Below are 22,407 nucleotides of genomic sequence, written 5' to 3' on the forward strand. Positions count from 1 at the left end.
GAGGCAATACCGAATAAATGTAAAGGAACAGAGGGACCATGTGCATATCTTTGAAGACATTGTCATAACCCCCAAGAGGCCTTCAGGGAATCATGGAATCATAGAATTTACAGTACAAAAGGAAGCCACCTGGCCCATCAATTCCGCACCGGCCCCCGGAAAGAGCACCTCACCCAAGCCCACACCTCCACCAAGCCCACACCTCCACCCTATCCCCATAACACCACCTAACCTTTTTGGACACTAAAGGCAATTTAGAATTGCCAATCCACCTCACCTGCACATCATTTGACTGTGGGGGGAAACCAGAGCACCTGGAGGAAACCCACGCAGACACATAGGACACACAGACACATAGGAATACATGGATCAATGGATTTCCCACCACTATCTAGTGATAATTCCTCAGGGGATAGCTTTGAATTGCAGGGTTTGCAAACTTATCCTAAATTCTGTGTGGGTATTTGATAAAATGTAAAAGCAGACCCTTTGAGATGCTGTGGACCTCTTCTGTGTGACTCACAATGTATTGAAACAGCAAATAAAACTAAGATTAGACATTTCCCTCTGCCTGATTGTATACAAACAATCCTTTTTACCCAGGCTTCTGTTAAGGTGGAAATTTTATTTTTATTTGTATCTAAAGAGAGGAGTGCTTATTTTTGTACTGCACTCAAGATGGCCAACATTCATTGGTCTAGATAGAGTAATAAATAATGCAAATGGCTATTCTGATTTGCACATAGGTTTTTCATAAAATTGAATCTATGCTCTTCCAGATCTTTTTATGTTTTTATGCCTTTTTGTAAAGTATATTAAATTTTAATGATGCACTTGCAACAACAGCAATTATGTCAAACATCTTTGTTCTGCCTCAAGTGCTAGATTCATCAAGAATTATTTTGTGTGGATTTGCTTTTGCCTATTTCTGACCATCAGTTCTGGTATTTGTGGTCAGTTAGCTGCTGCCATCTAGTGAATTGATAACATACTGACCACTTTTAGTGAATTTATTGCACGATCCCAGCAACTTAAAAATTTAAATAAACCTGTTAGACGAGCCAAGGTATTATAATTATTCCTATTTTCATAATGCTACATTTGTAGGATAATTATGCATTGAAAGTGCTTTATTTTATAGCCTACACATTTATAATGTTACTTTATGGAGAGCATTTGTTAAATTTCGACAAGTACAACCGTAACCTTTCGACTGTTTTCTGTTCATGGTATTTTCTGCTATGTTTGCTTGGTAGGTCAATGGTTCTGATAAGACATTGCTGTTAGTTTAATCACTGGAAAGACTGAACATTACTGTCAGAATTTCTTTCTATAATTTGGATTTTTTTCTTTGTTTTTTTCCACTTTGGAACATGGTTACTAAAAACTACTTGACATTAGATTTTTATAATATCTGTTAAAGGTACAAAATTATTTCTTCATGAATGCAGAAATGTGTTCAATTTCTCACCAGAAACATGAACCAGAATTCTCTTACCCGCTGCCGGGTCGGAGAATCCGGGGGAGGGGGGGGGGGGCGATTCTCACGCACCGACACCGACTTGCCCATTATCCGGCGCAGTTTTTTGGGCGCCGGCGGGATTGCCACCATACCGGTCGGGGGCCGTTGACACCCCCCCCCGGCGATTCTCCGGGCCCCGATGGGCCTAGTGGCCGATGAGTTTGGCCGAGTCCTGCCGCCGTGGATTACTGACCTCCCACACAGCGGGACCTGGAAGGTGAGTGTGCGGGGGCCATCCTGGAAGGGGGGGGGGGGGCGGGCCCGTGATCGGGGCCTACCGATCGGCAGACGGGCTGGTTCCCTGCGGGTGTACTTTACTCCGCGAAGGTACTGAACCTTCAAACAACCGCGCAACCTCGAACGAACCATTGTTTGCAGCAAACTACCCAGTCTTCAGAACAGTGACCACGACACCACACAACCCTGCCATGGCAATCTCTGCAAGACGTGCTAGATCATTGACATGGATACCACTATTACACGTGAGAACACCACCCACCAGGTACGCGGTACGTTCTCGTGTGACTCGGCCAACGTTGTCTACCTCATACGCTGCAGGAAAGGATGTCCCGAAGCGTGGTACATTGGCGAGACCATGCAGACGCTGCGACAACGAATGAACGGACATCGCGCAACAATCACCAGGCAGGAATGTTCCCTTCCAGTCGGAGAACACTTCAGCAGTCAAGGGCATTCAGCCTCTGATCTCTGGGTAAGCGTTCTCCAAGGCGGCCTTCAAGACGCGCGACAACGCAGAATCGTCGAGCAGAAACTTATAGCCAAGTTCCGCACACATGAGTGCGGCCTCAACCGGGACCTGGGATTCATGTCACATTACATTCATCCCCCACCATCTGGCCTGCGAAATCCTACCAACTGTCCTGGCTTGATGTAATTCACACCTCTTTAACCTGGGGTTACCCCATCTCTGGATCTGTAAAGATTTAATCACCTGCTAATGGTCGCATTCCAAGCATTGTTTGGCATCTTTGAATTTGTCTATATATGTGTTTCTGGAACATACCTCTTCATTCACCTGAGGAAGGAGCAGCGCTCCGAAAGCTAGTGACATCAAAACAAACCTGTTGGACTTTAACCTGGTGTTGTCAGACTTCGTACTGTATATATTTTGGTTATCGCCCTTATACTATAAAGTCCTAATGAGCAGCATTATACCGGCTGCAGCTATAATTTAACTGAAAGCTGAAACCTGTGCTTCTGATCACACTTCTGCTTACTCATCCTGTGAAGGTTGTTAAGTTTGTGATTGTTACTTTCCCGCACCAGCATGCAGAGAAAGGGCGCTTGTAACTTATTTTAAAGTTGTTACTGCTCAAAACTACAAGTTATGTCTCCCAAGCATTATTTTGAATAAAGTCTCTGTTACGGCAATTTAGAGGCTTGAGTGGTTTCAATCCCCAGAGTTCAAGCCCCAGAGGCGATCATAGACACTTCCACATTTAGAGCTTCTGTTGTTTGGTGACAGGCAAGTGGCCTGCAGTATTAAGCTACAAGTAAAAAGACATTAATTTAATTTTAGACTAGAACCGTTAACATCTTTAGGGAAGGCAGTGGTGTTGTGGTATTGTCACTGGATTAGTAATCCAGAGACACAGGCTAATACTCTGGGGACCTGGGTTCGAATCCTGCCAGGGCAGTTGGCGGAATTTGAATTCAATAAAAATCTGGAATTCAAAGTAATAATGACCATGCAACCATTGTCAATTATCGTTAAAACCCAGCTGGCTCACTAATGTTCTTCAGAGAAGGTAATTTGCCATCCTTACCTGGTCTGGCCTACATGTGACTCCAGACCCACAGCAATTTGCTTGACTCTTAAATGCCCTCAGGGATGGGCAATAAATGCTGCCTCAGCCAGTGATGCCCACATCCCATGAACGAATAAAAAAAATCTTCACTAGAGTGTGCTAGACATGAAGAATAAAATACACAAGGTAATAGATAATGTTATTTTAAAAGTAGTCAATAATGTAATTTTCTGCAATACAGGCAACTGCTGGAAATCTGAAATTAGATCAGGAAATGTTAGAATACTCAACAGTTCAAGTTGCATCTGTAGAGAGAGAAAAATGTTAATGACCCAAGTCTTCCGAATAGTGGCAATCACTCTCAGATTGCCACTCTACTCCTACCTGGTGAGACTGAAATTCGTTACCACAGGAAATGGTTGAGGCCAAAACATTAAATGTTTTCAAGAAGCAGTTTGATATACCACTTAAGGCGAAGTGAGTCAAAGGATACGGGGGGGGAAAGCGGGATTAGGCTATTGAGTTGGATGATCAGCCATGATCATGAATGGCGGAACAGGCTCAAAAGGACGAATGGCCTCCTCCTCCTATATTTTATGTATATGTTATGTTACTTTCTTCTTCACACTGGAGCTCCGCATTTCTGGCCAGGCCTTCCGATCCCAGCTTCCCCAGAAATAAAGCCAGTATCTGAAATGGAACTATTTCTTCATAGCACTGGACTGTTGGGGCAAGATGAACAATGGCCCCTTTTTACAGCACTTTTGCCATATTCTGATAAGTGTTCAGTAACACATTGACAAGCTGGGACATTTAAACAGGTTTTTAGTGTTAGTTTATGAATGAATAGTTGAGTGAATTGGTGAATGTGTGTAGGTGGGTGAGGGTGAATGGTTAAGTGGGTAGGTGGCAAATGGGTGGGGTGGTGATATCAGATTGAGTCAATGCTCAGGAGACCATAAGATCCATGGGGGAAGTCGGGGGTTCAGGTCAGATCAATGGGAGTAAGGGGGAATTATTGGGGGAGTTGTAAGGGAATCCGGGGTCAAGGGAGGAGTCTGGGGAAATCAGTTATATAATCACGCAGGATTTTTCTCTAACATTTTGTGGATAACTGTTCAGATAAGTAAGTTGGAGCCCACCAAAGTCTCTGACTCTAAGTCAGACTTGGAGACCTTTTTAGAGGGTCGCCAGGAGCAGGGAATTGCCCTTCAAATGTTCAAACTTCCCAGACAATTCCCATGGAGTTACTGCATCAGAGCTTCCAAGGAGTCTGAACGCATAAATTGGGAGCTATATCCAGTCTCCATTAACCTTTTGTTGAAATGAAATTCATCAACTTAAAGTATAAACTCTGTTTCTCTCTCTATTCGTTTGAGTGATATTTATTGTTATAAGTAAATAATGAAAGTAATAACTAGATTAAAAAGAGATTTTTAAGAAAATGCTGAGACCAGTTGTCTTCAATTCCTGTGCTATATGGGAACTCCAGGAGTTCAGGGTTCTGGGTAAACTATATGTACAGGAAGTATCTTCATTATTCAAACATGAGTTCAGAGTTTCTGAGCTTGAAGAGTGGCTGTTGCACTTTATTACCTGAAAATTCTCTGCTCTTTCTAGGTTAATAGAAGAGTTCATGTTACTGGCAAACATGGCAGTAGCCCACAGAATCCACAGATCATTCCCTGAACAAGCTTTGCTGCGTCGACACCCACCACCACAAACAAAAATGCTTGATAACCTCACTGCATTCTTTGAACAATTGGGAATTGAACTTGACTTCAGTACTGCAGGCACATTGCACGTAAGTTTGCAGAAAAATATTATCTCAAAACTAGGTGAAGATTTATAACAAAGAACAGTACAGTACAGGAAAAGGCACTTTGGTCCTCCAAGCCTGTACCGGTCATGTTACCACCCTTGCCAAAACCCTCAGCACTTCCTAGTGCCGTATCCCTCTATAACCATTCTATCCATGTATTTGTCGAGATGCCTTTTGAACGCTGCTAATGTATCTGCTTCCATTTTTCTTCTGCCTAAAATTAAAATGAGTTGTAAAGCGGTCATTAAAAGATTGTAAGATGAAATTATGTTTCAATTATATTTCTATACTTTTAAGTGACCATCCTTAGGGATGCCAGTTCTTGTCTGACATATTCCTGGAGGTTTAATCATGTGGCATCCAGTCATGTGTCATCCAGTAGTCATTTGCACATTGTTTGCAAATATTATTGTTATTGTCCCACATTTTTTACCACAAGCTACTGGTACAATCCCAGCTGATACTGGACAAGTCAGACCCCAGGGTGAAACCTAACTTAATAGATCCTCACTTTTTTTTTAGAAATCGTGAGCAAATTTGCAGGACTTGACTGATGAACTTTTGACATAAAACTAAAACATTTATTAAAAAAGGAAAAATGATCGACATCACACCAGGCAAAAAGGTTGGAAAGATCTCAATACAAACAAAATAAAATGATTCAAGCCTCACACTATTTATTTTATTCCAGCAAATACCATTACAGACACAAAAACCCCAGTGAAGATTTCCCCCCATCTTAATACCAAAGCATCTTTCTTGGGCTGGTTCAGTTGTAAATGGTTTTCTTTTGATGGATTTCTGAACATTCACTCGATACTTTGTTCCCAACTGGTATCTCTCCCTGAGACACCTACAAATTGCACTCTAAACTTATTACTTCAACTGCAGAGCAAATCTCACTTCCCTAAACTCAGTTCCCCTGCAGCCTTGTAGTATTTCTTTTTAGAGAGCTAAAAACTCATGTCTTCCCTCTCTGACGTACACACTTGGACTTTATTTTCTATCTTTCCTTTGTGTATCCCTAGGCAACAGCACAGTTTTGTCTACTGTATGTTTTTCCCCAAATCACTAAATTACTCATTCTTTTGTAACCCATCGCTTCACTTCAAGGCTGTAACACCTCGTTACCTTTTTTAAAAAATGTCTTTTATTCCAAACATATGTAAAGAATAGCAACAAAAACACACTCCACAAAATCACTGTCCAGTTTGTACAATTTTTCCCCTTTTTACCCCCTCCTTCCTGCGATGAGCAGTTCCTCAAACATTGTCATGAACAACCTCCACTGTGTCTCAAAGCCCTCCCCTGACCCCGAACTTAAATTTAATCTTTTCCAACCGGAGAAAATCATGCGAGTCCCCCAGCCAGGCCGCCACCCCCACCCCCCGGCATCGTATACGACCTCCAATTTAACAAGATCCTTCGTCGGGCAATTCGGCAGCTGAAAACTGCAGCATCGTCCCCTTCCCTTCCGGTAGCTCCAGCACTTCCATTACCCCAAAGATCGCCACCATTTGGCCCGGCCTGACCTCCACCCCCACAATCTTAGAAAAAGTCCCGAACACCGATTCCCAGTATCACTCCAGCTTCTCGCAACCCCACAGTACGTGCGCATGATTCGCCGGCCCCGCCCATACTTATCGCTCTCATCAGCCACCCCTTGGAAGAACCCACATCTTCGCCCGGGTCATTTTCACTAGCTTGAACTGAATCAAGCTCATCCTTGTGCAGGACGAGATTGAATTCACCCTACTCATCGCCGCACACAAAAGACTCCAGCCTACCTCCCCCTCCCTTCCCCCCCCACCCCAACTCCTCTCATTTGTCCTTGATCCTCACCACTTGTGTTCCGCCCCGCTGCTTCCCCAACCACCCGTTCATATCCCAATCCTACCCTCTCCCAACTCATCCGGGAGCAGCACTTGCCCCAATAAGGTTACTCTAGCAACCTGGGAAATGTCCTCCACTCCTTTCACGCAAAGTCCCTCACCTGCATATATCTATATTCACTCCCCCTCGGCATCTTAAACCTCTCCTGTAGCTCATCCAGACCTGCAAAGTACCCTTCTAAGTACGAGTCCCTTGCCCTCACCAACCCCGTCTCCCTCCACTTCCCATACATCGCATCCATCTTCCCCAGCTTAAACCTATGGTTCCCGCACAGCGGTGTCAACACTGACATCCCCTCCAACTTCAAGTGTCTCCGCAGCTGATTCCACACCCTGACAGTACCACAGGGCTCCTCGTATACGTCCCCCGGAGCTAGTGACAGCGGACCCATTACCATAGCCCTCAGACTGGAATCCCTACAGGACTCCTCCTCCATCTTGACTCTCCAACCATCGCTTTACGTTCTCTACATTCACCACCCAGTAATTGTGCAGCAAATTCAGGAGCATCAACCCCATTTCTGCCTCTTTACCCTCGACATCTTCCCTTCAGGGAGCAAGATCAGGAGGATCTGGAAAACAAACGGGAACCTTGGCAGAACATTCATCGTTACCACTTACACCCTCCCTCTAGGTGTAATGTATCCCATCTCTTAAAATTCCCTCCCCCCCCCCCCCCCCCCCCCCACTAATCTCCTCCACCAATGTTGTCAAATTGTAACTGTGCATCCTATCCCATTCTCTCATCATCTGAATCCCCAAATACTTGAACGTTTCCCTAGCTTCCTTTAATGGCAAGTTGGCCCCCCGCCCTGCCGCATTCACCAGAAACACCTCACTCTTCCCGACATTTAACGTCTACCCAGAGTCTTCTGCAATATTCCCATGATCCTTCCCATACTCTCCAGCAGATCCGGCACAAACAACAACAGATCGTCCATGTACAACACCCTACTTCTCTCCCACAATCCCCTGCCACTCCATTGTCCCCCTAAGGGCCATCGCCAAGGGCTCAATTGCCATGCAAACAACAACCGAGAAAGCGGACACCCCTTTCTTGTTCCCCTGTGCAGTCTAAAACTCCGTGAACTCATCTCATTTGTACGTACACTTGCCGCCGGGGCTACACACATCAGATGTATCCATGCCACAAACCTCGGGCCAAACCTACCAAAGATCTCAAATAAATACCTCCACTCCACCCGATGAAAAGCCTCCTCTGCATCCATAAGACCATATGACATGGAAGCAAAATTAGGCCACTCGACCCATCAAGTCTGCTCTGCCATTCAATCATGGCTGATATTTTCTCATCCCCATTCTCCTGCCTTTTCCCCATAACCCCTGATCCTCTTATAAATCAAGAACCTATCTATCTCTGTCGTAAAGTCACTCAGTGATTTGGCCTCCACAGCTTTCTGCGGCAAAGAGTTCCACAGTTTCACCACCCTCTGGCTGAAGACGTTCCTCCTCATCCCTGTTTTAAAGGATCATCCCTTTAGTCTGAGATGATGTCCTCTGATTCTAGTTTTTCCTACAAGTGGAAACATCCTCTCCACGTCCACTCTATCCAGGCCTCGCAGTATCCTGTAAGTTTCAATAAAATCCCCCCTCATCCTTCTAAACTCCAACAAGTACAGACCCAGAGTCCACAGAGATAATAAACTCCGGCACCCGCCCACTGACAAAGCCATGACCACATTTGGCAGCCATCTGATGTTACTAGAGAGCTGCATACCCTGTACAAAATCGTTTGATCCTTAGCGACCACCCCTGGCACACATCCCTCCATCCTCCCCACCACTAACTTGGCCAGCACCTTAACGTCTATGTTCAAATGGGCCTATACAACGCACACTCCAACGGATCCTTCCCCTTCTTCGGGATTAGCGTGATCGTCACCTGTGTCAGTGTCTCTGGCAGCTCCCCCTTCTCCAATGCCTGAGTAAACATCCCCAACAATGTGGTGCCAACATTGCCACAAACACATTATAAAACTCCGCCAGAAAGCCATCCAGTCCTGGAGCCCTCCCCGACTTCATTCCCCCTAATGCTGTCAATCACCTCCTTCGGCCTTAGCAGCTCCTCCAATCCCGCCTCCTCTCTTCCTCCAACCTTGGAAACTCCACCCATCTAAAAATAAATCCCATATCCCTTTCCTCTCCACCAGGCTTGGCCCTGTACAACTTTTCATAATATCCCTGAACACCTCATTTATCCGCCCCGGCTCTGACACTACCTCCCCCTTCTCTGTTTGCACCCTTAGAATTTTCCTGGAGGCAGCCTGCCTCCGCAGCTGGTGAGCCAGCATATGGTTCGCCTTCTCTTTGTATTCATGTGGCATTCCTCTCGCCCTTCCTGTAGTCAACCTATCGAACTGCCCCTGCAACCTCTTCCTCTCTGCCAACAACTCCTTAGTGGAAGCCCCCGAGTATCTTCTGTCCACCTGTACTATCTTGTCCAACAAATGTCCATGCTCCTCCTCCTATCCCTGTGGGCCTTGAATGGGATAATCTCACCTCGGACCATCGCCTTCCAGAACATAGCCACCAGCACTTCCCCGTTCTGATTCACTTCCACGTAATCCCCAATCACCAATCTCATCTTTTCACAAAACCCCTTATCTGCCAAAAGACCCAAACCCAGCCTCCATCCCACCTCTGCACTTGCCCCGAGCTCAGCCTCCCCTCCAGCCAATGCGACACGTGAACTGAAATCATGATTGGTTCCCGCATACTCCGCCCCCACCAGCACCACTTGACTCACTACAAAGAGATCAATTCTATAATACACCTTATACACGTGTGAGAAGGATTAACCCCCCCCTCCCAGGGGATCTTAAACCTCCACGGATAACCATTCCCATTCATTCCATAAACTCTCCCAACACGGACGCCATCCTCCGCTTTCCCATTGAATTGGGGCTCGACCTGTCCACCCTCGGTTCCACAATTAAAATCTCCACCCGTGGGCAGCACAGTGACGCAGTGCTTAGCATTGCTGCCTCACGGCTCCGAGGACCCAGGCTCAATCCCGGCCACGGGTCACTGTCCGTGTTGAGTTTGCACATTCTTCCTGTGTCTGTGTGGGTCTCACCCCAACAACCCAAAAAGATGTGCAGGTAGGTGAATTTGCCATGCTAAAATGCCCCTGAATTGGAAAAAAAGAATTGGGTACACTAAATTTATAAAATAAAACCGCCACCCATAATCAACTGGTGCGTATCATAGAACATAGAACGATACAGCGCAGTACAGGCCCTTCGGCCCACGATGTTTCGCCGAAACAAAAGCCATCTAACCTACACTATGCCATTATCATCCATATGCTTATCCAATAAACTTTTAAATGCCCTCAATGTTGGCGAGTTCACTACTGTTGCAGGTAGGGCATTCCACGGCCTCACCACTCTTTGCGTAAAGAACCTACCTCTGACCTCTGTCCTATATCTATTACCCCTCAGTATAAAGCTAAGTCCCCTCGTGCCAGCCATTTCCATCCGCGGGAGAAGGCTCTCACTGTCCACCCTATCTAACCCCCTGATCATTTTGTATGCCTCTATTAAGTCTCCTCTTAACCTTCTTCTCTCCAACGAAAACAGCCTCAAGTCCATCAGCCTTTCCTCATAAGATTTTCCCTCCATACCAGGCAACATCCTGGTAAATCTCCTCTGCACCCGCTCCAAAACCTCCACGTCCTTCCTATAATGTGGTGACCAGAACTGTACGCAATACTCCAAATGCGGCCGTACCAGAGTTTTGTACAGCTGCAACATGACCTCATGACTCCGGAACTCAATCCCTCTACCAATAAAGGCCAACACTCCATAGACCTTCTTCACAACCCTATCAACCTGGGTGGCAACTTTCAGGGATCTATGTACATGGACACTTAGATCCCTCTGCTCATCCACACTTCCAAGAACTTTACCATTAGCCAAATATTCCGCATTCCTGTTATTCCTTCCAAAGTGAATCACCTCACACTTCTCTACATTAAACTCCATTTGCCATCTCTCAGCCCAGCTCTGCAGCTTATCTATGTCCCTCTGTAACCTGCTACATCCTTCCACACTGTCGACAACACCACCGACTTTAGTGTTGTCTGCAAATTTACTCACCCACCCTTCTGCGCCTTCCTCTAGGTCATTGATAAAAATGACAAACAGCAACGGCCCCAGAACAGATCCTTGTGGTACGCCACTTGTAACTGAACTCCATTCTGAACATTTCCCATCAACCACCACCCTCTGTCTTCTTTCAGCTAGCCAATTTCTGATCCACATCTCTAAATCACCCTCAATCCCCAGTCTCCGTATTTTCTGCAATAGCCTACCGTGGGGAACCTTATCAAACGCTTTACTGAAATCCATATACACCACATCAACTGCTCTACCCTCGTCTACCTGTTCAGCCACCTTCTCAAAGAACTCGATAAGGTTTGTGAGGCATGACCTACCCTTCACAAAGCCATGCTGACTATCCCTGATCATATTATTCCTATCTAGATGATTATAAATCTTGTCTCTTATAATCCCCTCCAAGACTTTACCCACTACTGACATGAGGCTCACCGGTTTACCACAGGGCTAAATCGCTTTGAAAGCAGACCAAGGCAGACCAGCAGCACGGTTCAATTCCCGTAGCAGACTCCCCGAACAGGCGCCGGAATGTGGCGACTAGGGGCTTTTCACAGTAACTTCATTTGAAGCCTACTTGTGACAATAAGCGATTTTCATTTCATTTCAACTGCTCCATCTGGACTTTCCCACTAGCGATGACCCTCCCCTTCCGCCATTCCTGCTGCACGACAGGTGTCCTCCAATTCCTTAGCCAGGTCTTTAACTGTTTTCTGTCGGATCTGGTAGCCAGTAGACATGCCAATCTTGGGGAGAACCTCTCCCACTACACCCTCTGCACCACTTTCCTGCTGGAGCTACCCCACTAACGGGTGTAAAGTGCCCAAACCAACACATTCAAGCTGGAACTGCCCTGTGTGCGACCACTCGCTCCATGGTCGCCACCCAAAGTCCATAATACCTCATTAACAATGCATGTATACAAACAAACCTAGAGAACCTGACCTTTTTTGCTAAGAGGCCCGACAAACTTCCGAGCACCATTCTCTCAAAACAGAGCTAAATAAAACTGAAACCATGCTCCACATTCCTCAAGTTTGTGTAATATTATTCCTGGCACTACCGAAGTGCGTCCTGCATAAAATTCGTAAAGATTGGATTTCAGTTTAATCTTCTTACATAATTATACATGAGAGCAGATATTGGCACTTGAGGTATTAACTTTTTCTTTCAAACTCAGATAATCAGTGCTGTCAGTTAATGAAGAGCAGGACCAATCCTCCTTTCATTAGCCAACTGGAAGTGCAAACTTGAGAATTAGTGCAGGTGAATCCTGATTGGCCATATTTCTGCCTGTAAGACTGTGGCATATTTTCTGAAATTGTCAGTATAATCAATAGTAAATGCCCTTATGTGTGTGTAACTTTCCATGAAAGTCACAAGGACAGGTCTAGTACCCAGTTCATTCTGAGTGGTGACATCTGCCATTACATTCCAAAAAAACATAACTAATTCCATTAAGCTCAGGCAAGTGAAAATCCCATTTGGAGTAGTGAATTAATAAATTTGATTATTGGGCATTCCATGGCTGCAAACTAGATCCATCTCTGACCCACAAAACGTGAAAGTACATAGGTGCAGACCTCAAATACTAAGTACTTTTCTCCTGGACAGGACAATCTGGGAGGATTGGCAACCTATTAATAGATACATGGATTTGTTTTATGATTGGCTAAATGTCTGTCAAATATTTAGAACTGTTCCTTGAAAACAATATCGAGTATCTCAGTCAAATGTGACTCCAATCAATTCTCATTTACTCCAGTTTTGCTTGGGCTCCTTGATGCCTTACTCGGTCAAATGCTGGCTTGATGTCAAAGGCAGTCACTCTCACTTCTGGCATTCAGCTCTTTTGTCCATGTTTGAATCAAGGCTATAATGAGGTCAGGAGCTGAGTGACCATGGCAAAACCCAAACTAAGCATCCGTGAGCAGGTTTTTGCTGAGTAAGTGCCGCTTGATAGCACTGTTGATGACTCCTTCCATCATTTTGGCTGGGTTCGATTTATCCTGTTTCTTGTGTACAGGACACACCAGTGCAATTTTCCATATTGCCAGATAGATACCAGTGTTGAAGCTTTAGCTGGATTTGCTGTTATAAGAGGTGGGGCAGCTTTGTTTAAAAGTGTCATTTGGAAAACCAGGTCTGGATTTCAGAATGTAAGCCGCTAATGGAAAGCATTATTGTGAGAGAAGATTTTGGGAGTGGAGTTTGGAAACTCTCATGTGACAAACATCTGGGGGATCCTGAGGAGAACCCCACAGACACTAACTTGGATTCAGAGCAAAGTGTGTGTATTTGCTTGATGGGACTTAGTATTTTAATGAGATTTAGCTTAAGATGTACTTTGTAATCCATGTTAATCTTAAAATCTGTGTGTATTTGTCAAGGTAAGGGGAGAGTAAAGGAGTATTGTATAATAATTCATGTTTAATAAATTATTTTTTTTGTTAAAACTAATTAGCAGTCCTGTGACTCCATTCCTCCGCGTTTTATTAAAAAAAGTAAGAGCTGCTGCCTTCTGAGCCAGCGTTCCATTCTGGGATCTTCCTGTCTCATAGCACTGACTGGATGTGCTCCACCAACTTTTTAAATTGTGGAGAGTGGGAACAATGTTCCTACTAATTAACAGGGCTGGATATTCTATTTTACCTGGATAGAAAGTAACTTGGTACATATGAGTATGCTGTGTTACTTGATGCTTTTACTTAGCCGAGTTGAATGACACTTCACCCAGTATTGTACTACAGTCCTGGTGACAGAATGTTAATTCATTTGGTTTATTTAAGATGATTCAAAACAAGCTTAATCAGGCATATTGGTCTGGATCACCTATGGATTGGTAATCATCGTCGTATTGCGACTGTGCTTGAGCTTTTCCACACCTCAACATTGCTACACTTTCTTGCTGGATCATCAGCTTCTCCAATAGTATGGGGCACAGCATCAATAGCAGACAGGACATGCTCCCTTCTTACAGTAATGTTTTAAGAACAAGAAGAATAAAGAACAGTACAGCACAGGAACAGGCCCTTCGGCTCCCCAAGCCTGCGCCGAACACGTGTCGACTGCCAAAATCCTTCTATACCCCGTCTGTTCATGTGTCTATCCAGATAACTCTTAAAGGTCACTAACTTATCTGCCTCAACCACCTCACTTGACAGTGCATTCCAGACCACCAGCACCCTGTGTAAAAAAAACTCCACTGAACCTATCCCCCCCATCACCTTGAACTTGAGCCCCCTTGTAATTGTCATTTCCGCCTGGGAAAAGCCCCCAACTGTTCACCCTATCTATACCTCTAATAATTTTATCAACTTCTATCAGATCGCCCCTCAATCTCCATCTCTCTAGGGAGAACAATCCCAGTTTATTCAATCTCTCCTCATAGCTAATACCCTCCATACCAGGCAACATCCTGGTAAACCTTTTCTGTACTCTCTCCAAAGCCTTCTGGTAGTGTGGTAACCAGAATTGGGCACAGTATTCCAAATGTGGCCCAACCAACTTTCTATATAACTGTAACATAATTGGCAAGCTTTTATATTCAATACCCTGTCCGATGAAGGCAAGCATGCCATATTCTTTCTTTACCAGCATTTCCACCTGTGCTGCCACTTTTAATGAACCGTGGATCTGCACGCCCAGACCTCTCTGTATTCTATGCTCCTGATGGTTCTGCCATTTATTTTATAGCTCCCACCTGAATTGGATCTATCAAAATGCATTTGTCCGGGTTAAATTCCATCTACCATTTCTCCGCCCAATTTTGCAGCTATATCCTGTTGTATTCACTGACAATCATCATCACTATCCGCAACTCCTGCAATCTTAGTATCATCTGCAAACTTACTAATCAGACCAGCTACGTTTTCTTCCAAGTCATTTATAAATATTATAACCAGCAGAGGTCCCAGTACTAATCCCTGAGGAACACCACTAATTACAGACCTCCATTCCGAAAAACACCCTTCTTCTATGGCCAAGCCTGTTCTGAATCCATCTAGCTAGTTCACCCCTGACCCCCGTGTGATTTAATCTTTTACACCAGCCTGCCATGAGGGACCTTGTCAAATGCTTTACTAAAGTCCATGTAAACAACATCCACAGCCCTTCCCTCATCAATCATTTTTGTCAGCTCTTCAAAAAACTCAATTAAATTAGTTAGACATTAGTACAAAACCATGCTTTCTGTTGCTGATAAGACCATTCACTTTCAAATGTGCATAGATCCAATCTCTGAGAATCTTCTCCAACAATTTCACTATCACTGAGGTCAAGCTTACTGGCCTTTAATTACCTGGGCTAAACTTGCTACTTTCTTAACTAATCCTCCAATCCTCTGGGATCGCAACTGTGGCCAACGAGGAAACAAAGATTTCTGTTCGAGGCCCAGTGATTTCATCTCTCGTCTCCCTCAGAAATCTGGGATAGATGCCATCTGGCCCTGGGGACCTTAATGCTTTTTAACACACTTAACACTTCCTCCCTCATAATAACGACCTGTTCTGAAGTATTTGCATATCCCTCTGAGACACCACCAATCAACATGTTCCTCTCTTTTGTGAATACCATGCAAAATACTCATTAAGGATCTCACCTACTTCCTTTGGTTCTACGCATAATTTCCCTCCTTTGTCCTCGAGTGGGCCAACTCTTTTTCTAGCTACCCTCTTATTCCTAATATATGTATAAAATGCCTTGGGATTCTCCTTAATCCTATCTACCAAGGACATTTTGTGACCCCTTTTTGCCCTCCTAACTCCCTGCTTGAGCTCTTTTCTACTTTCCTTGTATTCTTCAAGTGCTTCATCTGTTTTTAGTTGCATTCTTTTTCTTTTTGACTTGACTCGCAATTTCCACAGTTTTAAAGGGAACAGTCAGGTGACAGGAGGGGCAGTTGGATGAGTGGGGTTGTCTGACTGCCGTTAGTTAGTCAGACATTATACAAGGATTTTACAATCTAACATTTCCCAGTTAACTACTCTGTAGGTGCCACAGATCTTTACAAAGTCTCCGACTCAGTCCGAAGTCTCCAACTCTAGTTCAGAGTCAGAGACTTTCACGGAGGATCTGGGTGATCTGGGAATTGCCCATCAGAAGTTCAAATTTCCCAGGCAATATCTACTGCGATCAGCATGTCACAACTTCCATGGGGTCCTGACGCTCATCTTGGGTTGTAAGCCTGTACAATCTAGAGATCAGAAAATCTGTGCCTATATTAAATCATTGATACAAATACAGACCCAATTCAATTTTTCCTTAATTCTGATCATAAGATGATACAAAACTTTCAGTTTCACACACAGTGAAATTGTAACATCACCTTTCATACCTCAATGTTTTGTATATATTTTCACTTTCTCACAAAAAGCTCACTTTAAACTATCTGTACCTGATGTTTAATAATTAGTAGAATATGTGGAATTAAATCTTAGATTAATATTCACCTGGGATGAAATGTCTTTTTTGATTAGGTATATAGCTTGCAATTAGAGATGGCAATATGGATCCAAAAGTAATTTTTTTTTCTTGCTGCCTTGTTAAACAGAAGAGCCTAGATAAAACTACAGGAGATGACCAATATTCTTTTGCCAGGAAGGAGGTACTGACCCACATGTGCTCCCGACCAATGCAAGTAAGAGAAATTTGAATTTTAGAAAGATCTCTTGTTTATGCAAGAATAGTATATTAATTTGCTAACTAAAATGTAGATGAATCTGGACTTCAAGAAAACATACGTGAACTCTGTTGCAACTGTATATGCATGTAATGATAAATACATTGTTAGTTAGGATTGAACTTTGTATTCTATCACTTTATCTATATTTCCATAATCCCATCCAACTTAAGTCATAACATACTCCGTTCAAATGTAAGTTAATTGAACAAACGGACTGTTTGGTGATAATTTAGTATGTTGCACTCTGAAGCTTTGATCACAAAGAATTAGGGTTCACTTTGCCTTCCAAACAGTTCTTAAGTTCTGTACAAAGTTGGGCGGCATGGTGGTGCAGTCGTTAGCACTGCTGCTTCACGGCGGAGGACCTGGGTTCAATCCCAGCCCCGGGTCACTGTCCATGTGTAGTTTGGAATTATCTCTGTGTCTGCGTGGGTCTCACATATATATCAAAAACAGCTTCTTCCCCGCTGTTACCAGACTCCTAAACAACCCTCTTATGGACTGACCTCATTGACACTACACCCCTGTATGCATCACCCGATGAGGATGTTATGTAGTTACATTGTGTACCTTGTGTTGCCCTATTTTGTATTTTCTTTCATTTCCTTTTCTTTTCATGTACTTAATGATCTGTTGAGCTGCTCTCAGAAAAATACTTTTCGCTGTACCCATGTGACAATAAACAAAATCCAAAATCCACCCCCACAACCCAAAAATGTGCAGAGCAGGTGAATTGGCCATATCTTTTTATTAAAACAATACAAAATATATGCAAGGCCAAATGGTACAAACACTAATTTTGTGTTGGAGAAACAGAGTACCCTCCCCTCAATTGGGGGAACAAAAATGAATTGGGTACTTTAAAATGAAAACAAAATTCTGCACAAGGTACTGCATTCCTAATTCTGATTGGAAGAGTTCACGAAAAATTAATTTGCCCCAAAATGTACATAATTACTATAGGTTTACTGCACCAAGGGGTGGCATGGTGGCATAGTGGTTAGCACTGCTGCCTATGGCGCTGAGGACCCGAGTTCGGTCCGGGTCACTGTCCGTGTGGAGTTTGCACATTCTCCCCATGTCAGCGTGGGTTTCACCCTACAACCCAAAGATGTGCAGGTTAGGTGGATTGGGCACACTAAATTGCCCCTTAATTGGAAATATATAATTGGGGACAAAAAACGTTTTTTAAAAGTTTACTGGACCACAGTTCACAATTTTATTTATTTAGTTATTTATTTTATAAATTTAGAGTACCCAATTATTTTTTACCAATTAAGGGGCAATTTAGCAAGGCCAATCCACCTACCCCGCACATCTTTGGGTTGTGGGGACGAAACCCACGCAAACACTGGGAGAATGTGCAAACTCCTCACAGACAGTGACTCAGAGTTAGGATTGAACCTGGGACCTCGGCGCCGTGAGGCAGCTGTGCTAACCACTGTGCTACTGTGCTGTCCCTACAATTCACAATTTTAAATACTTTATGCACTTATGGTGCATTGTAACACAGATGTAGGAAATGTATTTGTATTTGTGGCAGGGCATTGTTCATCCTCAATTTACTTCTGAAAGATGCCAATACTTAACCATGGGACACATTTATTTGGCAAAAAGATGCTATCGTTCATGGCTTCATGTCAAATAAACAAATTGCGAGTCGATCAAGCTGTCAACTCGTTACTTTTCACACTTCAATTTGATTGTCATAATTTAAATTGTCTCATTTCCTTGTGGAACAGTTAATAAATCAGTGGCAGCCTGAAGTTATACTGGCAAGTTTACAAAACTAATGGCTCGTAACTCCCTCAGAGTGGAGGAGGCTTCATGTAAAGGGACCACTCTGATGGCGTTATTGTTGGCACCTCTTCCGTTCTTGCCAGCCAGGTACTCCACAAGCGAAGTGGTGGTATCAGTGTTGAGGTGTGGAATCAATGCCGGAAGCACTGTGGGATGGAAGGCATGTCCCTGTGGACGCCGCTTTGTGGCAACCGCAGGAGAGTTGTGGCGATGCTGGTTGCGAGGTTCCAGTGTGGGGGCAGTTGGGGGACAGAGTATTTTCGGGACCAATTTGTGGGGGTAAGTGTGTGGAACTGGAGGAGCTTGAGGAGGTGTACTTGCTGCCGAAGGGAAATAGGTTCATGTACCTACAGGTGAGGGACATCTTAAGGAAGGAGATGGGCTCATTCCACAGCTGTCACCTCCAGTGCTACAGGACAAGCTTCTTTCTGCGGATGAGATAGGCGATGGCAAGTTGTCAGATATATAAGGGGGCTGATGGAAAGGGAGGGCACTCCACTGGAGGAGGTCCGGCACAAGTGGGAGGAGGAGTTGAGAGGAGCGATGCAAGCCGGGGTGTGGAGTGAGGTGCTGCGGAGGATAAACTCGTCTTCATCCTGTGAAAGACTGAGTCTCATAAAGTTTAAGGTAGGGAATAGGGCTCATATGTCGAGGATGTCGTTTTTTTTTCCAGGGGTGGAGGATAGGCGTGGCCGGTGTGCAGGGAGTCCAGTGAACCATGTCCATATGTTTTGGGCATGTCCGAAGTTGGAGGGGTTCTGGAAAGACTTTGTGAACGTAATGGCAAAGTTTTTGGGAGTGAAGGTGGCGCTGAGCCCGTGGGTAGCAATTATTTGAAGTGTCCGAGGATCCAGGAGTGCAGATGGGGAAAGAGGCTAATGTGGTAGCCTTTGCATCCTGATTACCCACCTTGTTGTGCTGGCGGGCACGGGGCCACCAAAAGTGGTGGCAGGGGTGAGTGACTTGGCAGAGTTCCTCCACCTAGAAAAAATCAAGTTTGCCATAAGAGGGGTGGAGGAGAGGCTCCCCACAAGGTGGAGGCTGTTCATTGACTTCTTTAAGTAGCACGTCAGTGGTGGCAGGGTTGTTCTGTTTGGGTTTGGGAGGGGGGACTGGGTGTAAATAGAGGTGGTGGTATGGGGGAATAGGGCTAATTGTGCATGATTAATTGTTGCTGTTGTTGTTTGCCCATTTCTGTTCTGTATGTATTTGAAAATACCTCCAATAAAATATTTTTCAAAAAAATAAAGATTACTACTCCATGGGTTACAGAGTGCCGCTGAATAGTACTTCTGAATATATATGAGAAACTTATTTTAGTATTCTAGTTTGAGAAAGTGAAAAACAAAACTTCACATAAACAACAGCTGTGCTGGTCAGTATGGAGAGGAAATAAGATCTAGAAAAACTGGTCACACTTATTATTATTGATTAATTAATAAAAACACAATCATAGCTGAATTAAGAGTGTCTATCAAGTGAAAAAATGCAAAATTACTTAAAGTATTAAAAATCAAAGCAGAGCAGAAATAAAATGCAAAATACAAAATTGCAGAAATTAGCAGCTGTAGGCCTCAGGCCGACAATAGGAAAATACTTCACCATGAAAGGTAGTTCTTGAGTTAAATGTTGCAGACTGGGAAAGGAAAGGAATGAAAGTAAACCATTGACAGTTAAGAATCAATCTGGCTTATGTCTGGGAAAATCGAATGACTACTTCAGGGACACCGTAAAGTACACCTGTGAAGTGGGGTTTCCAGCTGTGTTAAAAGTAGAGGGAAATGTTCTGTTCTGTGCTTTAAAGTATAAGTTGCCTACAATAATAGTGTTAGTCAATAATGTTTTTAGTCTGTTAATTTGTAAAAGTTTTAAAACACAAAATCCTGTCCTGCCATCCTTTTGGCTATAAACTGAAAGTTTGAATTTCTTTTCTTTTTTTTTAAAATATATTTTATTCAAATTTTTTTCCGGTCAAACAAAACAATACAAAGGTTTACCTTTTTACAACAATAAAACAATATATATATAACAGTGACCATTTTAACAAATAAATAAATAATATATAAACTAAATGGCAACTGCCATAACAAAAATAATAACTCTCCAGAGATAAAATCAAACAATCCAATATACATAACCAAGTACAAATATCTATACAAAAACACCCTGAGGACCTGCCCGAGCCCCCCCCCCCCCCCCCCCCTGGGTTGCTGCTGTTGCCTTCCCATTTCCTTTATCGTTCTGCGAGGTAGTCAATGAACGGTTGCCACCGCCTGGTGAACCCTTGAGCCGAACCCCTTAGTGCGAACTTTATCCTTTCTAGTTTTATAAACCCTGCCATGTCATTTATCCAGGTCTCCACGCCCAGGGGTTTGGCTTCCTTCCACATAAGCAATATCCTTCGCCGGGCTACTAGGGACGCAAAGGCCAAGACATCAGCCTCTTTCGCCTCCTGCACTCCCGGCTCTTCTGCAACCCCAAATATAGCCTATCCCCAGCCTGGCTCGACCCGGACCCCCACCACCTTCGAAAGCACCTTTGCCACCCCCACCCAGAACCCCTGCAGTGCCGGGCATGACCAAAACATGTGGGTGTGGTTTGCTGGGCTTCTCGAGCATCTCCCACACCTATCCTCTACCCCGAAAAATTTACTGAGCCTTGCTCCGGTCATATGCGCCCTGTGCAAAACCTTGAACTGTATCAGGCTTAGCCTGGCGCACGAGGACGACGAGTTTACCCTACGTAGGGCATCAGCCCACCGCCCCTCCTCAATCTCTTCCCCCAGCTCTTCTTCCCATTTCCCCTTCAGCTCATCCACCATGATCTCCCCCTCGTCCCTCATTTCCCTGTATATATCTGACACCCTACCATCCCCCACCCATGTCCCTGAGATCACTCTGTCTTGAATCTCATGCGTCGGGAGCTGCGGGAATTCCCTCACCTGTTGCCTCACAAATGCCCTCAGTTGCATGTACCGAAATGCATTCCCTTGGGGCAACCCATATTTTTCCGTCAGCGCTCCCAGACTCGCAAACGTCCCGTCTACGAACAGATCTCTCAGTTGCACAACCCCAGCTCTCTGCCATGCTCCAAATCCCCCATCTATTCTCCCCGGGACAAACCTATGATTACTTCTGATCGGGGACCGCACCGAGGCTCCCGTCCTTCCCCTATGTCGTCTCCACTGCCCCCAAATTTTTAGCGTTGCCACCACCACTGGACTTGTGGTGTATTTCTTCGGGGAGAACGGCAACGGCGCCGTCACCAGTGCTTGTAAGCTGGTTCCTTTGCAGGACGCCATCTCCAATCTCTTCCACGCCGCTCCCTCCCCTTATCCCATCCACTTACACACCATTGAGATATTGGCGGCCCAGTAGTATTCACTTAGGCTCGGTAGTGCCAGCCCCCCCCCTATCCCTGCTACGCTGCAAGAACCCCCTCCTCACTCTCGGAGCCTTCCCGGCCCACACAAAACTCATGACACTTTTCTCAATTTTCTTGAAAAAAGCCTTCGTGACCATCACCGGAAGGCACTGAAACACAAAAAGGAATCTCTGGAGGACTACCATTTTGACCGCCTGCACCCTACCCACCAGTGACAGGGGCACCATGTCCTATCTCTTAAAATCCTCCTCCATCTGTTCCACCAATCTTGTTAAATTAAGCCTATGTAAGGTTCCCCAACTCCTGGCTATCTGAATCCCTAAGTACCTGAAATCTCTTATTACCTTCCTCAGCGGTAAATCATCTATTCCCCTGCTCTGCTCCCCCGGATGCACCA

The 22,407-nt window shown here is 44.5% G+C and overlaps 1 protein-coding gene across 3 annotated transcripts in view; it reads left to right on the forward strand.

The window, feature by feature from the left end:
- The window catches only part of dis3l2 (DIS3 like 3'-5' exoribonuclease 2), a 426,581-nt gene that overhangs the window by 351,986 nt on the left and 52,188 nt on the right, over window positions 1–22,407 (forward strand). For all 3 annotated transcript variants that reach the window (XM_072474282.1, XM_072474283.1, XM_072474285.1), the window contains 2 exons: window positions 4,912–5,095; window positions 16,695–16,781. In XM_072474282.1, the coding sequence (XP_072330383.1) occupies window positions 4,912–5,095; window positions 16,695–16,781 (271 nt within the window). The remainder of the gene's footprint in view (window positions 1–4,911; window positions 5,096–16,694; window positions 16,782–22,407) is intronic.

This window comes from Scyliorhinus torazame, chromosome 14 (genome assembly GCF_047496885.1).
Source record: "Scyliorhinus torazame isolate Kashiwa2021f chromosome 14, sScyTor2.1, whole genome shotgun sequence".
Classification (NCBI taxonomy): domain Eukaryota; kingdom Metazoa; phylum Chordata; class Chondrichthyes; order Carcharhiniformes; family Scyliorhinidae; genus Scyliorhinus; species Scyliorhinus torazame.